Here is a 16,428-nt window from a genome sequence, read left to right as displayed (position 1 = left end):
AGGGACAGTGAATGAAGGATCAAGGTGGGGAGGGGGTAAGATCGGCTGCAGAGAGATTCATCAGGCCCTCCCAAGAGCCAAGGGCAGCTGACCTCACGTTGTAGGAGAGAGAAAAGGCAGTGAGGGCGACGGCTAGCCTGCTGGTCGCTGCGGGCCCGCAGGGCTCTCTCCCAGCAATAGCTGTCACTAATTCTGTGGCATTCAGTTTCTCTTCCTGTTTCCCCATCGGTAAAACCGGATGAACCTCTCTCACGTAAGGTGCTGTGGAGTTTAAACGTTAATGTGTGAAATAGGCTTGGCACATAGTAACCGCTCAATAAATGTTAGCTGTTCTTATTCCTGCCACTGGTTTTAATTATGACAGGTTTCCTCTTGACAGTCTGGACAGTCTGGACAGTTAAGGCACTGCCCCCTTCCTCACTGCCCCAGCACCCGTGGCTGCTCCACCGGCCTTCTCCCCAGGCTGCAGAGGTTTAAGCACATGCAGCCTTGGGTCACCACAAGGGACCCAGATCACCCAGTCTGGAAGTCAGCCCCCGAGACAGCGCGGGGACAGTGTGGGGGAGCCCAGGGAGTGCCCTCAGCCTGGTGGCAGTGGCAGTAGGAGGTGAAGGGCAGGGTGGTGACCGTTGGGGGTGGGGGGGGGGGGGCAACTCGTGCTTGCTGCGGGCTCTGAACGTGGATAATGGGTGGAGGTACTGGATGGACAAGGACCACGGGGTCGGTCAGGGGCACCCTGCGGCAGGATTGGCCACGTGTCCCGGGACGGGGCGCCTTGGGGTCCCCAAGGGTCTCAAGACACCGCGGAGATGTCGCCCCCGCCCCCCAGGCCTCTGCGGGGTGGCGGCACGACGGCCCGCTCCGCGTCCCCTGGACCGGCGTCCCCCGGCGAGCAGGGCGGGCTCGGGGCTAGTGCGTCCCGGCACCCGCCAGCACGGTGGCCGGAGGGGTGGCCCCGGGCCCGGCTTGACGCCCCTGGAGCGGTGAGTGGGCTATACGGGGGCGAGGCCCCGGGGACCCCCCGCCCTCGCGCCCTGTCGCGGCGCCGGCTGTCCTTGTCGCAAGCGCTCGGGTCCGGCAGCGCGCCGGGGTGTGAGGCCCGGAGGTCAGAGGCGAGGCCCGCGGACCTCGTGCCAGGAAGGGGCGACGCGGCAGCGCCCTCGCCCACCGGACCGGAAAGAGCTACCCCGGCGTCTCGCAGGGTGGCTGCGCCCGCCCACGCGCCGGGGAGCCGCCGTGACGCCGCCCCCCGGGCCCGGCGGGGCGTGGCTCCCGCTGTCCCTGTCCCCGCGCGGGCGGGCCGGTGGGCGGGGCTGCGCGGAAGCCCCGCCCCCGCCCACCCCCGCGCCGAGCGGGATCCGCGGTTGCCGGCCGCGCTGAGGTCACAGGGAGGCGGCCTGGCGCGCGAGCCGAGCGCCTGCGCCGAGCGGAGCCGAGCGGAGCCCAGCGAGCGGCGCACACGCGGACGCCCGCCCGGCCCCGCGCCGCCGCGGCAGGCCCGGCATGGAGGAGGAGTGCCGGGTGCTCTCCATCCAGAGCCACGTCGTCCGCGGCTACGTGGGCAACCGGGCGGCCACGTTCCCGCTGCAGGTACGCGCCGCCAGCCGGCGCGGCTTACGTAACCGGCCGGGGGTCCCCGCGCCGGGCGTGCGGGCTCCGTGACCTTGGCTCGGCCGCCGGGCCCGCGTTCTGCGGGGGCAGAAGCACTGGGCTGGGGGGGGAGGGGGGCTGCCGAGGGCCAGGCCCCCGCGCGCAGGCTGTGGCGCACTCGCCACCCGCACCCTTGCCTGCGGCGGCGGGGCCCGGCGACTCCCTGGAGGCGAGAGAATGCGGCGCGGGGCCTCCGGACCCTGGCCGGGGGGAGGGGGGAGGGGGGAGGGGGGAGGGGGGAGGGGGGAGGCGCAGGGCGAGGGAGGGAAGGCAGGTGTTTGGCGCGTCCACCTGCCAGGAGGAGGAGCGAGCTCGCGGACCCTGGCTTCTGCCGGCCGGGTTGGGTCCCACCTTGCGGCTGGGGGAGGTGGTGGCCAGAGAGGCAGACAGGGCAGAGGTGGCCTACCTGCAGGTGTTGTTGAAGAAAAGCCCAGAGAGCGACTCAGGCGCCTGCCTTTTTGGCTTTAGAAGCTGCTTTTCAAGTACTGTAGCCTTTACTTAATGACAGACCTCCCGCGCCTGTCCTTGTTGGGGCTTCACTGGCCGGGCACCCACTGCTTCCTATTCCAGCCGCAAGGTTATGGCCGGGTGGCTCTTGGAGGTGCAGAAGGAGGCCCGGCTGGCGTGGGCTCTCATGCCAGGCTGGAGGCAGCACTGGTGATGGGCGCTTCCTTCCCTTGTCTGCCCAGCAGGAGGGCTGGGTGGTCATGACAAGGTCACGGCTCCCCTGGACTGCCCACCTTTGGCCCGTTGTTCCTGGCCTGCACACACACACACACCCCCATACCCCCCAGCAAGAAGCAGGTATGGCCCGTGGATTGCCTGCTCCTAGCTCTCTGGGGAAGGGGACGCTTGGTTACATGTAGGTGGATTATGTGGGCAGGGCCGCTGGGGTGGCACTGTGCTTGGGAGAAAGGTGCAGGGGCACACCTGGCAATCAGAAGCAGGAAGGGCTCAAGAACAACTTCAGCCTGCTGTCCCAGGAGGGACACCCCTTCTTGGCCACACAACCGTGGGAGCTTTGTCCTTGACAGAGGTGTGCGGCCCCCCGCTGGCTTCCTTGTGTGCTGTGCACAGTCCCTCCTCCGTGTCTGTCTACACTCCTTTCTCCCTGCACTGGGCACCCGTTCCCCTCCTCGGCTCACCTGGGTCCTGCAGTGATGCCCTTCCCTTCCAGGCGCGTGCTCTCAACTTCCACACCGGGGACCCTAGGGATGGGGCTAGACCACCCACCCGGGGAAGTGGTTCTGAAGGTCAGAACTGCGATTCTAACCTGGGCTTTCCCCAGGGCCCAGCATCCTTCACCTGTGTGCTGGGGGTCGGAGGCTCTGCCTCTGATTTGACTCATCCTGGCACTTCCTTCTGGGGTTGTGAGGCCCAGGAAAAGCCTGGCAGGGGGGGGGTGTCTCTGAAGGCAGGGGATATTTGTTAGGTCCCTGAACTTGAAGAGGCCATCTTCTACACTGAGCTCAGTTCCTTTGTCTGTAGAACAGTCACGATGCCTGCTTCCCAGGTTGTTTTAGGGGAGATGCGGCGCGTGAATGGGGTCTGTCTTAGAGGCTGCTGAATGAGGTGGGCCAGCAGTGCCCAGGGGTGCTGTGTTCTCCCCCACCGTACAGGAAGACCGGTGAGGAGAGCAGGGCCAGATGGCCTGGTAGTGTGCCTGGGGCCTCTCGTAGAGGCTGGGACCTCTGCCAGCAGTGGGTGGGGGCTGGGGCCTCAGGTACTTACTTGTGTATGTTTTTTTGGGCTTAATCACCTTCTTCCTAATTACAGAAATAAGATGCAGTCTCAGGGAATGGAGGGGAGAAAACCAGGGGTGGGGGTCCTCCAAACATGCTCCCCGCCAAGCTGGACCCCAAACAGGACAGTATCGGTGTGGTTTCTGGCAGCCATAACCAAGTACTGCAGATCAGGCTGTGTAGACGATAGTTTGTTCTCTCTTGGTTCTGGAAGTCCAAGATCGAGGTGTCAGCAAGGCCGTGTCCTCCTGAGATGTCTGTCTCTCCGTGGCGTGTAGGTGGCTACCTTCACTTGGTCCCCCTGTGCGTGTCAGGTGAGGACACCAGTCAGATTGCATCAGGGCCACCCTACTGACCGCATTTTACCTTAATTACCTCTTTAAAGATGCTGTCTCTAAATACAGTCACATTCTGAGGTGCTGGGGGCCAGGGTTTCAGCAGAGGAATTTGGGGAACACAATTCAGCTCATAACAAGAACAATTTCCGGAAATTTCTTAGTCCGTGGGGCACTTTCTCCCCGCAGCTACTTAGTGCTTCCTTGATGAGAGTCTAGATTCCTTATCAGCCTGCAAACACTTGCCAAGGCTGGACTGCTTAGCTCCGGTAGGATCAATCTGTTAGTCCTGCAGGGTGCTCCACAGGGTCCCACGCTGGCATCTTGCAGCCCTCCCACCCCCCACCTCTGCGCCCCGCTGGGGCACGGAGGGGTGGGACAGCCTGCTGACTGACCTCGGACCAGCCTTGGCACAGCATGGGCGGGGTTGGGCAGAGCCTGGGATAGCCGCGAAGCCACACACTCGCAGATTCCAGCAGGGACTCCGAGGGGACGCGTCCCGCAACGCCCAGAGCTGTGCTTAGTCGGGGCGGGGGGGATAGGGTGTAGATGCTCAATTCTGGCCGACGCCATACAGCTAGAGTCCGGTGCACTGGTTCACACCGCGCCCGACTGTTCTCACGGGAGGAGAACTCGCAGAGGGTGGCAGAAGGTGGACTCTGGCTGGACTCCACGGGTTTGAGAGACGGGAGAAGCCCCGGTGGGGACTGACTGCAGTGTCCCTTTGTCCTGGACTTCTGGCTCAGGGACGGGGCCCCGCCTGTGGAGCCTCTCCAAGCCTCACGAGCAAAGCGAGAGCAATCCTCCTGGCAGTCAGATGGGGCCAGGGCTCCCGGGGGCACCGCCCGGATGGAGCTCGGCCCGTGGTGCTGGCATGGCGAGGGCCCGTGCCCGGGGAGCTCCCGCCGCTCCGGGGTGAGGGTGGCGCAGGCCTGCGAATCCCGGGCGTCAGGGGCCACGGTTCCCAGCCTGCTTTTTGCCGGGTCCGCAGAGCCCAGCGCTTGCAGCCGCCTTCCCCGGGCAGAGGAAAGCGTCGCACAGGAGAGAAAGGGCCAGAACCTGGCCCTGGTCTTGGATTTGCTTCCAGGCCAAAGTCCCAAGTACGTTTTAGTGACCAGCCGCAGAGGAGGTCGAGTGTCAGGCGGGATGACCCCATGTTTGCAGAGTGAGGGGAGCGAGGGCAGGCTCGTGGACTCCGTGACCCCGTCCACGGAGGGAGGGCCGCCAGGTCAAGGTCACACAGGCCAGGGGCGCGCCTGGGGTGCCTCCCTGGGCGGGGCGGGGCCTTCCCGCTGCTCTGACCTTCCGTTCTAGGGGCGGGAAAGCGAAGGGAAGGATGTGGTGAGGAGAGACGGTGTGCAGCCTGCCGCTGGCCGCCTCACGCACCAGACGCTGCTGGGGTCGCCTCCTTTTGGAAGTTGGAAACTTAAAATTCCCCCAAGCTGGGAGGTCCAGTCGCTGCCAACCCCACGGCGTCTGTGTGTGCGCGCGTGTCCGTTCGGCAGCCACTCCCGCGTCTGCGTCACCCCCTGGGGGAGGGGGGACCCTGGGATCCCCCAGGCAGCCCCGCAGCCCGCTTCCGTGCCGCTGTGTTGAAGATCCAACAGGTCCCGAGGCTTAGGGTGGCGTGTGCGTGTCCTCGGGTCGCTCTCCCTCGTGCTGCAAGCCTGGGGGTTGAAACCACAGAGATTTACTCCCTCGCCGTGCTGGGGGCCAGAAGCTGATGTCAGGGTGCCGGCGGGGCCGCGTGCAGGCTCCCGGGGAGGAGCTTGCATCAGACACATGTGACCTCTGTCCTGGGAGGGGGAGTAGCACTGGAGGGTCCCCGTGGAGAGGTGCGGCCCTGAAGGGTCCCGGTGGCAGGGAGACATGAGATTCCTGAATTCCAGCAGCTTGGAGGATGTGACTTGGGCCTTCGCTCAGAACCCGTTTAAACACCTTGTCGCTGCTGAGCCGGGAAGGCAGGGCCCTGGGGGGTCCCGGCAGATCCTGGGGAGATGGCTGCCTGCGGGGCCTGCTGCAGAAAGCAGCCTCGTTCTTTGACTCTCTGGGCCCGTCGGTGCAGAAGCAGACCTGAGACCTGGGACGTGTCTGGTGGCCGGTGGAGATCGTACTCTTTTGTGCAGGGACGCGTTGGCCACCGTGGACTGGCTCAGACATCCCTCGGGAGGAGGGCAGTGGGTGGGCAGCGGGTGCATTGAGAGGCCGCTGGCCTGGAACGTGGATTGAGACCCCTACCTGCCGAGCGACGTAGGCTGGGGCAGAGGGATGGTATGCCCACCGCTAAGCCGCAGGGCGGCGGGGCCCCGGACGCGTCAGGATCTCCTAGAGACGCGTGACGGGGCGGGGGGTCCTTTCGATTCAGCCTCTCATCTTTAAGAACCCCTGGGGCCTCAAGGTGGCTGCCTTCAGAGGAAGCGCTTTACTTTTTTTCCTTAGCAGTCCTGGGATAGAAAGGGCCCTTCTGCAGCATAACTGCATTTGGAAGATACCGGAAGAATGTCAGCCTGCCCTTTAAAAGATGTGGCCTTTGCCTTAATGTCTCTCCTGGGGACACGTATGTTGGCAAACAGCACAAGAGACCTGGCATCAAACAGTGCCCGCCCCTCCTGCCTGGTGTGGACGTTCAAGTCCTTGGAGGTTCAAGTCCGTGTGGTGCGCGGGGTTTGCAACTCTTCTGAGCCTCTTCCAGACTTTCCCTCGTGCTCCGGGACGCACGCGTCTGCTCTCTTCCCTTCCTCCATTTGAGATGATTCCCGTTTTCCCGGCCTCTGGAAGTCCCCGGTCTGATCCAGCTTGTGTTCCAGTCCTGGGACGTAGGTGGTGTTTTAGCTCTTTCCCCAGGAAGGTCCAGAATTGCTTAATTTCTTTTTTTTTTTTTTCAACGTTTATTTATTTTTGGGACAGAGAGAGACAGAGCATGAACGGGGGAGGGGCAGAGAGAGAGGGAGACACAGACTCGGAAACAGGCTCCAGGCTCCGAGCCATCAGCCCAGAGCCCGATGCGGGGCTCGAACTCACGGACCGCGAGATCGTGACCTGGCTGAAGTCGGACGCTTAACCGACTGCGCCACCCAGGCGCCCCAGAATTGCTTAATTTCTTGATTTCCTAACTCTCTTTTTTGGTTGGGACTGGGGGTTCTGTTGTTTTTTCTTTTTAGTTTTTTTTAATTTTTTTTTTTCAACGTTTATTTATTTTTGGGACAGAGAGAGACAGAGCATGAACGGGGGAGGGGCAGAGAGAGAGGGAGACACAGAATCGGAAACAGGCTCCAGGCTCCGAGCCATCAGCCCAGAGCCCGACGCGGGGCTCGAACTCACGGACCGCGAGATCGTGACCTGGCTGAAGTCGGACGCTTAACCGACTGCGCCACCCAGGCGCCCCTTCTTTTTAGTTTTTTTAATGTTTATTTATTGAGTGAGAGAGAGAGAGAGACAGAGAGTGAGCAGGAGAGGGGCAGAGAGAGAAAGGAAGACAGAATCCCAAGCAAGCTCTGTGCCTGACACGGGGCTTGAACCCACAAACTGTGAGATTAAGACTTGAGTCAAAAGTAAGAGTCAGACACTTAACTGACTGGGCCACCCAGGCGCCCCTTTTAAAAAATTTTTTAGCGTTTATTTATTTTTAAGACAGAGCATGCACATGAGGATGGGAGGGGCAGAGAGAGAGGGAGACACAGAATCCGAAGCAGGCTCCAGGCTCCAAGCCATCAGCACAGAGCCTAACGCAGGGCTCGAACTCACAAACCACAAGATCATGACCTGAGCCGAAGTCGGACGCTTAACCCACCGAGCCACGGAGGTGCCCCCTCTGTCGTTCCTCTGTGCGTGTCGTGGAGAAAGCAAGAGCTTGCTTGGTCCTGTTCTCTGACCTTTTTCTCACTGTGTGCGTGCATGTGTACACGGGTGTTGCGTGTTGTTGCCGTGCTCCGAGTGGGGCCCTCTCTTCTGTTTAAGTGCTCCCCCCGGGGGCCCGGGGTGGCACCGTGCTCTCTGGAAGGGCGAGGGTGCGTCTGTGAGCAGGGCGCTTACGTGACGCGGGAGCCGTTGGCCTTGTGGCTCATGGGCTTGATCGTCCCCTGGTGCATATGCCTGCGTGGAGCTTTTGATGTAGAACCAGCCAGTTCTGCTCATAGAGTGATCTGGAAGAGTGACACCAAGGAACAGAACAAATGGAGTTTGTCAAGGAGAGAGGAAGCAGGTGTGGGGCCCCGGGCCATGTGGCAGAATCCTGCGGGGCCGAGGGGGGCAGTGCCCTGTTCCCCGTGCATATCCAGGTGCTGCCGGGTCTTGGGGTGAGACCCCCTCCTCCTAGGGCTCTGCAGTGCGGCCCAGCCCTCTTGCTAGTGTATGGCCCCTGGGCGGGGCCTGGCAGGGGGCCAGGGTCCTGCCACTGAGCACTTCGAGCCTGGAAGTTGGGGAGTGGGCTGTCCCGGGACCAGGGCCAGGGTCGCTGGGGTCCAGGGTGGTGACGGCTGAGGCAAGGGTGCACACACACGGGCCAAGGTGGCCTGGGGACCAAAAGCGAGCTACGGGCTCCTTCGGGGATGCGGGGCTGTTTCCAGCAGAGGTTCCCGTTGGAGGTCAGGGAACAGTGGACGTGGGTAGAGCTGACCGGTCACAGGTGGTGGGCAGGACACTGGGCACCGAGCCCCGAGGATGCCAGCAGTCCCTTGACATCTTGCGTCCTCTCTTTCCTAATCCTGATTTCCTGTGGAAGCAACTGATGGTCTTGCAGAACAAGCCATAGTGAGGGTTCTTGGAGACTGTGACCCCTCCCTGCCCAACACGAGCCTCTCCCGCAGAGGAGCCCGGGTGGTCCAGACAGGGTGGGGGAGCTGTGCTGGAATGTTCCAGAGCTTCCCCTCTCCTGCTATTCCCCGCGAGGGCGGGCTGCCCGCCCAGCTGCTGAGTTAACGACCGTGTCTTGCTGGCTGTCAGCAGAGTGGGTGATGATTGCAGCAATGAGGGGGATCTGGCCTCGGAGAACATGCGTCACCCGCCCAAGGCCCCTCCTCCCTCCTTCGGGAAAGGCCACAGGTCTGCGTGGGGCGGGAGATGACAGCCGTGGGAGTCGGGCCACCGAGCTGGAGTGCGTGCCGGCGTCCCTGCCGTCCTCGCTCGTTCTTGGTGGCCGGATGGCTGTGACTAAGTGTTTGAGAGCCCCCTCCCGCCATAGTCACCGCAGGTGTCGTGTGCACCACCCCTCCCCCATCCTGCACACTGCGCGCACAGAACACGCAGAGAGGCACGGAAAGCGGAAGCCATCTCCAAGCTGCCCCTCCCACCTGGACTCGTTTCGACCGCCCTTCTCTTGGCAGGAGGTGGGGTGCTTCCTGTACGCCATGCACACGTCTGCACCCCCCGTCCCCCGGCAGGCCGAGGGGCCGCTCCCACCGGCAGTGTGTCCAATGCTGGGACCTTGTCAGAAGTGCCTCCGGTTTGGGCTGGCCGTGAACCTCAGTGGTCCTCTCCATCCTGAGACTCTTGTCGCCTGGGCTTGGTTGTGCTTCCGTGGTCATCGAGCAGCCAGGTTTTCCTCCGCAGCCGCGTGGAGGTGCAGGGGCTCGCTGGGGAGAGGGGCGCGCTTTGTCATGGGACTTCTTGGCCAAGGCTCCTCGTGTTTTCTGAAATGGGTGTGGCTCTCCTCATGTGGCCCGGGCCGGGCTTTGGCCACACCAGCCTTCATTCAGAGGTGCACAGGGTGGTGGGTGCATCCTAGGGGCTCACGGTTGGTGGGGGGAGTCCCAGGGCCCAGAAACCCCACCGAGTCCCGGCGCTGCGGCAGAGGCCGAGAAGACAAGGTTTTCAACAAGGTCCTGATGTTCTGCATTCAGGAGATTTGCTCGCAGGCATAGGGGTTTCAGAGATTTTGGCGGGGGGGGGGTCAGAAAGTGGTCAGCAGCTCTGTGGCCACAATGTGGAATTGGTGGAATGTTGGGACACGCAGCCCGGGGGTCCCGACCTCATTCCGTGCGCAGGGGCAGGCCCCCATAGGTTGGGGTTTCATGGGTATATCTGGGGGCCGGGGGGTGAGGACAATGGAGAGTCACGGGGATGGTAGTGAGGACGGCCAAACACGCCTGCGCGGGGCTGTCCGCAGAGATGGGGGCACACTGAAGGCCGGTGGCCGCCAGCCTGGCGGGGCTGGGGAGAGGGGACTCTGTCCCTGTGTGTGCCGGTGAGAGTCGGTGGAGGTGGTGGTCCCCCTCCCGTGGCGAGGCCTCGCTTCAGCCGTCCTCCCTGGGCTGAGCGTCATTCCTCCCTCTTGTTCTCACGGTGTCTTTTGCGTCTTCCACCGTGTGCTGCAGCCGTGCTGGTGGATGTTTAAAAAGCGACCCGGGGGGTGGGGGAGGCCGATTCCTGTGTGTGCCCGTTTCCGTGGTGACCGCACACTTCCAGCGTGGGTGGAAGAGGTGCGCACACCGTGGCCTCCATTACGTGGGATTCTGCCAGAGCCATCGGTAGGGAGCGTTGCTGAAGGTAGAATGTAGGGAAGTCCCCGGGGGGGGGGGGGGGGGGGTGAGGCCAGGCTGGCTGGTGGCTCTGGTTTTCCTAAGTAAGCGTGTTTAGCAACAGCTGCAATGGCTCCAGGCGAGACGGTCTTGCACAACCGCATTGCTGCCGAGTCCTTCCCTCATTCAGGGTGCTGGCCCCCCTTCTGGAGCTCAGCCCAGACACCCGCTTCCAACGCACGCCTGTAACAAGAGTGGACCCGGCTGGGCAGGGTCCCTTGTGCCACGAGATGGTGACCGTGGGAGAGAGACCCCCTCCCGGGGGCCACCCACACTCGGACACGGTGGTGCAGGGTGAGCGAGGGCTTCTGATACACAGACCTCCAGTACTGTCCCGGAAGTTAGCCCGGTCCGGGGAGGTCGTGTCCGTGCAACTCGAGGGTTTCTTCCCAGGTAGTGTGACTTGTGCACAGCCTGTCAAGGGATGGGAATTTGGACGTATGCCACATGCTGAGCGGGAGGTGAGCATGGCCGGGGAGAACCCAGCTGCCCACGATGTGCGTCCTGAACACTGCACTGAGTCCCAGACCAAGGGTCAGCGTGTGTCCGGCTCCCTCGGCGGGGGGTAGGGGGGAGGCGAGGTGTGACCAGCGGGGTCCAGTCCAGAAATGGGGACCGGAGCAGTTATTTCTACAGGGAATTCATTCGGTGTTATCCAGGTCCCGGTGTCCCCTGCTTGTCCAGAAGCTCACGTTAGCCACTTCGCTTTTACTCAAGACGTTCGCTAGTACCTGTTTGTGCTAACGGAGGAAACCAGAGAGGAATTTTGCTGTTGCGAGAAAACGGTTACCGTACTAATGCAGTTCCTTGCAGAGTGGAGCAGTATGAACCTGTGGCAAGCAGGGGAGCACCCGCTTTCCACTGCTGTTTTGGCTTAGGCAAGGTTGGTTTGCAAAGGCTTCCTGCTTTCTGAAATCCTGGGTCGGAGCCACGCCCTCGAGGAGGCACCTGCGCCGCCCCCCCCCCCCCCCACCCCAGGCACCTGCCTTAGCAGCTGTGGGCCAGCAAGGAACTGGGAGGGGTGCGGGGTACTGGGTCCCAAGCAGCGGGGGGTGGGGGGGGCGGCAGGTGCTCTGTGCCCCAGGAGGGGGGCCATGGAGGGCGTGAGGGCAGAGCCTCCTCGGTGTCCCCTGGCTGGGCGGGAGCCCGCGCCTGCACAGTGGAGCGCCCGCGGTCGTGCGTGCCCTGCACACGGCACGTGCACCGAGGAATGAGCCGCATCGACTGCCGCCTTCGAGGAGCAGGCAGCCTGCGGCTGAGCTCGCTATCATTCAGAAGCACCAAGTAGGGGCTTCGTTCCCGGATCAGTTTGCCAGCTTCAAAGGATTAATTATCTATACATCCGGAAGCAGTGGAGCGGGATATCTTGGCAGGGGTTTCCAGATTTGTGTCATGGCCGCTTCAAGTCTGTTTCTTGAGCCTTGATTAGAATTCTAAGGGATTCGAAGCCGCGCAAGCTGGATGTGGGAATAGGAGGCCGTGCACCTGGCAGGCAGACTTGCAAAGGGCCCGTTTTAACTGTTGGGTTTAATAAGACTGGCGATTTTTATTTTATTTCTTTGAGTTTGGGTAATACCCGCTTAATTATTTTGGAGAGACTTGTTAGATGTCAATCTTAAGTCCATATTGCACAGTGAACCGTCACAGAGGGAAGGCCACCGGTGGGCCACAGCGAGGGTGAGCAGCACCCACTCCCCCCCCCACCCCCAGCTGCTGGAGGCAGCCACTCCTGACCCCCACACGTACTTCTGCCTATCTCTGAGCGTGCAGGGGAGACTTGAAGGGTGGTCAGTGGTGTTCGGGTGAGTAGGACACAGAGGGACGGCCGGGGACTGTGTGCTCATTGCTCTCGGTCCCTGTCCTGTCTCTCACCTGCCCACTCGCCCCTGTCCTTCCATCCCCCCGTCCCTTTCGCTGCCTCCTCCTCAGCCACATTCCACGGGGCACTGGCCCAGCCCCTCTGTGGGAACTGAGGTTTTAGTGTCCCCGTGCCCTGTGGGGTATCTGTTTCTGTGTCCCCAAAGTTCGTCGGAGTCTCATCCACTGGGGCCCTCTTCCCGGCCTTGTGGACCAGGGCCATAAAAAGCTCCTTTGTTCTTTGTCATTTTCCTGGGGCTGCAGAGGGAGAGGGTCCAAAGGTCAGCGGGACTCAAGAGCCAGACGCTCCGTGGGGCATTAACACCCTGTGGCCTCCCTGCCCTGGTGTCACACCTGCTCCTGCCCCGGCAGTCGGGCTCCGACCTCTGACCTCCCGCACCCGGCCCCCCCAGGGCCACTGTCTTGGCACTTCTGCTGGTGCCTCCTGGCATCTCACTGCTTGCGTGTGGCTCCTGTGGCCGGGGTCCGCAGATGGCCTCAGCTGTGGATGTGAACCGAGACTTGGAGGGGAGGGAGGAGGGGATGGAGGGGAGACACTGTGCCCACAGGGGTGGCTGGGGGCCGGGCCCGGGGTCTGGAGCAGGGCACCAGCGGGACGGACACCAGGACGAATGTGGTGGGCACGTCGAATCAACAGATACTCATAAGGTCACGCCCTGTCCCCACGTGTGCCAAAGAACAGGGCTAGCCCTCCTGGGGGTCCTGGCCGTCACTGAGGGCAGCAGTGACTGACCCACCCTGTGCCACGGCGCGGTCACGGCGGGGCTGGGGGTCGGCGTGGGGCGGGGCGTCACGGAGCTGGGAGCACCGAGGAGAGGGGAGGAGAGAGGACCTTCCGGGCTGACAGGCTGGCCCCACGGTGGCCTCGTGCAGGTGCTGGCCGGTGGCGTGGGCCTGGCGTCAACCCCGGAGGGAGCGGCGTGCAGGGGTGGGAGGAGTCACCGAGGGCCGCGCTTCCCTCGGAAGGGAAGGACAGGGCAGGGGTGACGTGAAATAGGGAGACGGGAAGGCAGAGGTGCTGGCTTTGGGGGGGTGGGGGGCGGGCTCTGGGTTTCCGGGCTGGTCCTGTCCTGCCGATCCTAAGGGTGACGTGATTTTCCTGGTCCGGCCTGGGGTGAGGACGGGACTCTCAGTTCAGTCCTGAGTCCCAGCTGTGGGCAGAGCCAGAATCTCCAAATGGAAAGATGAGGAGCCTCCCCCAGTGGCAGGGGCCAGCGGGACAGCCCAGCTCTCAGCAGGGGGGGCATCCGGGTTGAACACCTGTCCTCATGACATGGTCTCACATGGCTCCAGAGTCCAGGCTGGCCGCGAGCCCGCTTGGCCCCGAGCGTCCAGAGGACAGGTTGTGGTCGGAGCCCATGTGTGACCTCCCCCGGCTGTGTCAGTCACACAGGGGTGGGGGGACACAAAGGAAGGCCCGAGTGATGTCCCCCCATGTAATGTCCCCGAGGTCTCGTCCCAGGCTCTTGTTGGGGGACTGCCTGGTCCCCATGGAGCATCTGTTTCTGTGTCCCCAAAGTACGTCGGAGTCGCTCACCCACTTGTGGACCAGGGCCATAAAAAGCTCCTTTGTTCTTTGTCATTTTCCTGGGGCTGCGGAGGGAGAGGGTCCAAAGGTCAGTGGGACTCCAAGAGCCAGACGTCTGTGGTCTGTGGGATGTTAACACCCCACAGGACTTGGCCGGGCCCTGGCGTGCTGTTCACACCGGCTTGGCTTTGGCTTGCTTCCGGGTGTTCGGGCCTCACCTTGCGGGGCGGGTGGCGGTTCTGGCTGTACCCTTCCCCCGAGCTCCAGAGGCCTCTGTGCGGCCCCGGGCAGGTTTCCTCAGGCGGCCGGCTGTGCAGAGCCACCCCGAGGATGCTCCGAGAGACGGCGAGGACCACGTGGCAGGGCCATGGGCCTGCGCTGCCTGGGGTGATGCCGGCCAGGGCCAGCCCGGAAGGACAGGTGGAGGTGGCCCGTGGGGCCTGGCAGGGACCCAGGGTCAGGGGAGGGCACGAAGGCTGAGGGATGGGCAGGGAAGTGTCCCGATGCCTGCCACCTCTGACCTCCAAGGGGCATGGGCAGGGCCCTGCCGAGAATGTGGCTCGTCTCCGGAGGGCTCTGCAGTGTTCTGTAGGTCATGTTGCCTGAGTGAATCTCGCCTACCTGTTACATGAGGAAAAACGGGAAAGATGAGCAAAAGGAAAGATCCCCCTGGGATTTGCTGTTCCACAGGCAAACAGCTGTCCACGCCGGCTGGTGTAGACCTCGCCCATCTGATTTCATTTTTAATTTCTTTTTAACGTTTGTTTATCTTGAAAGAGTGAGCACGCGAGTGGGGGTGGGGTAGAGAGAGAGGGAGAGAGAGAATCCCCAGCAGGCTCCGTGCTGCCAGCAGAGAGCCTGACTCAGGGCCTGATCCCATGAACTGTGAGGTCATGACCTGAGCCAAAATCAAGAGTCCAGACACCTAACCGACTGAGCCACCCAGGCGCCCCTGGGCTATTTTAGGTAGAAGCTTTCTTCCCCTTCATTGAAAAAGGAGTTCCTGTTCTTTATAAACTTGGTCCCTGACTCAGTGGCACCTGGGACTCTCTGTGCTGTGAGGTGCGTGACGAAACTGTGTCGCAGCCACAGGGTGGCCACACGACCCCAGGCCGGTGTGGCTCTGCGGTGGGCTCCCCGCTTGCAGTGAGCAGGCGGGGCTGATACTTCAGTGGAGGCTCGGGGGGAGGGGCCGGCCGGCTGTGCCGTCCAGTGGGGAGCCCCTAGGCCCTGCCTCCCCAGAGGGGTCGGGGCTTCAAACCCACGTTCTGGAAACCGAGATGGCCTCACCTCTCCCTTTCAGCGTCTGAGCAGACAGATGCCTTGTCGCCTCGCACTTTCAAGCATTTTTGCTTGGCGGGATTTCCAGAAGTGAGTTCCCACGGGTGGGCAGCGGCTCAGAGGCTCGGCTCTCCGGGCTGCTTGCTGCCGACATACTTCCAGACGAAGCCCCTCACCAGACCCGCACGGCACCAAAGCGTGGGCGTGGAGCCCCACTCAGGGAGGCACTGCCGCCCGCCCCCGGGGTCCTGGCTCTCTCACACCGGGGCCTTCTCTGTCTTGCAGGTTTTGGGATTCGAGATTGACGCGTTGAACTCCGTCCAGTTTTCAAACCACACAGGTAAGGCGTTGGCCCCAGCAGTCGCCGCAGAGGGCGTGTGGGCATGAGACGTGGCCTTCAGAGATCCGGGGCCCCCACCCCTCATCTGATGGTTGGGAGCTGGAGCCGGAGGGGCCGCCCAGCACGTGAGGGTCGGAGGGGCTGGGTTGGCCTGTCCGGGTGTGGACACCATTAGAACCTCGGCCCGGCTGCGTGCAGCCGAGCCACCCGGGACCTGGGGCAGGCTGGTGTAGCCGCTCAGCCCCTCGGTCTCCTCTGAGACGAGGTTGGGATCCTGGCACCTGCTGCGGGGCCCTGCCCTCTTCCAGTGACGTGGCACTGCGGGCCGCGAGCGGGGCCCCGCGTGTGCGCGGGCCGCTTGTGGGTGCGTAGGTGGATCCTGATTTTCTCTGTTACGAACCCACGCCTCGGGGGCCCGTGTGTCGTCTGTGTCAGCACAGAGGGGACCCCAAGGACTTCTGCACAGAGGCCTTGAAGCAGAATCGCCGATTCAAGGGCACGCGAGGGTCGCGGCCCTCAGAAAGGCTTCCTGAACCCTCTCCCCACGCCCCTGGCTCCATGAGCGGGGAGGGCCTGTCCTGTGACCCCGCAGTGCCGTCGCAGCAGGGGAACGAGGCCACTCCCTTCCTGGAAACATCCCAATGTCGCCTCTTCTGAAGTTACTCTGAACCCGGATGGAAGCTCAGGAGTACGGAATGTCCCAGAAGCAGCCTGGCAGTGCGCCGGCAGGGTATGCGGGTGGGCACCTGGGCCTCCGCCCACGCTCTTAGGAAAGGTTGCCTGCAATTCTCCTGGTGTGGCTTTTCTTGGAAGGGGTGGGGTATCATGAGTCACATATCGAGGGGAAGAGTGACGTTCGGGATTCGGAAGGAGCCTGTGGTTCTTATGGACAGCCCTTCCGTTGCGGCTTTGCTGACCGTTCTGGGTCCTGTGGATTTGGAGAAGCCTCCAAAACGTTTAAGTCGACTCAGTGAGCTTCCCTGAATCCCACGTGCTTTATTGGCCGTTGTAACCACCTTCCCTTTTGTTTGTTTATTTAAGTAAACGAGCCAACTGCCTTGGGCACTGAACGTTGGAACTGAATTTCTTGCTGCACGTAGCATTGTGACATAAGCAGCATTAGTTCAACATAAGCACAGACCTGGCTCAGAAACTTCGC

The 16,428-nt window shown here is 62.5% G+C and overlaps 1 protein-coding gene across 1 annotated transcript in view; it reads left to right on the top strand.

Moving 5' to 3' along the window:
- Positions 1-1,376: 1,376 nt before the first annotated feature.
- Positions 1,377-16,428, top strand: part of PDXK (pyridoxal kinase) — a 31,782-nt gene continuing 16,730 nt past the window's right edge. The window contains exons 1-2 of the mRNA XM_047846965.1: positions 1,377-1,590; positions 15,215-15,269. Of these exons, the coding sequence (XP_047702921.1) occupies positions 1,504-1,590; positions 15,215-15,269 (142 nt within the window). The 5' untranslated portion in view covers positions 1,377-1,503. The remainder of the gene's footprint in view (positions 1,591-15,214; positions 15,270-16,428) is intronic.

This window comes from Prionailurus viverrinus, unplaced genomic scaffold, assembly GCF_022837055.1.
Source record: "Prionailurus viverrinus isolate Anna unplaced genomic scaffold, UM_Priviv_1.0 scaffold_42, whole genome shotgun sequence".
NCBI classification, from domain to species: Eukaryota; Metazoa; Chordata; class Mammalia; order Carnivora; family Felidae; genus Prionailurus; species Prionailurus viverrinus.
The sequence above is the reverse complement of the archived record's forward strand: the minus strand, read 5'-3'. Positions and strand labels throughout refer to the sequence as shown.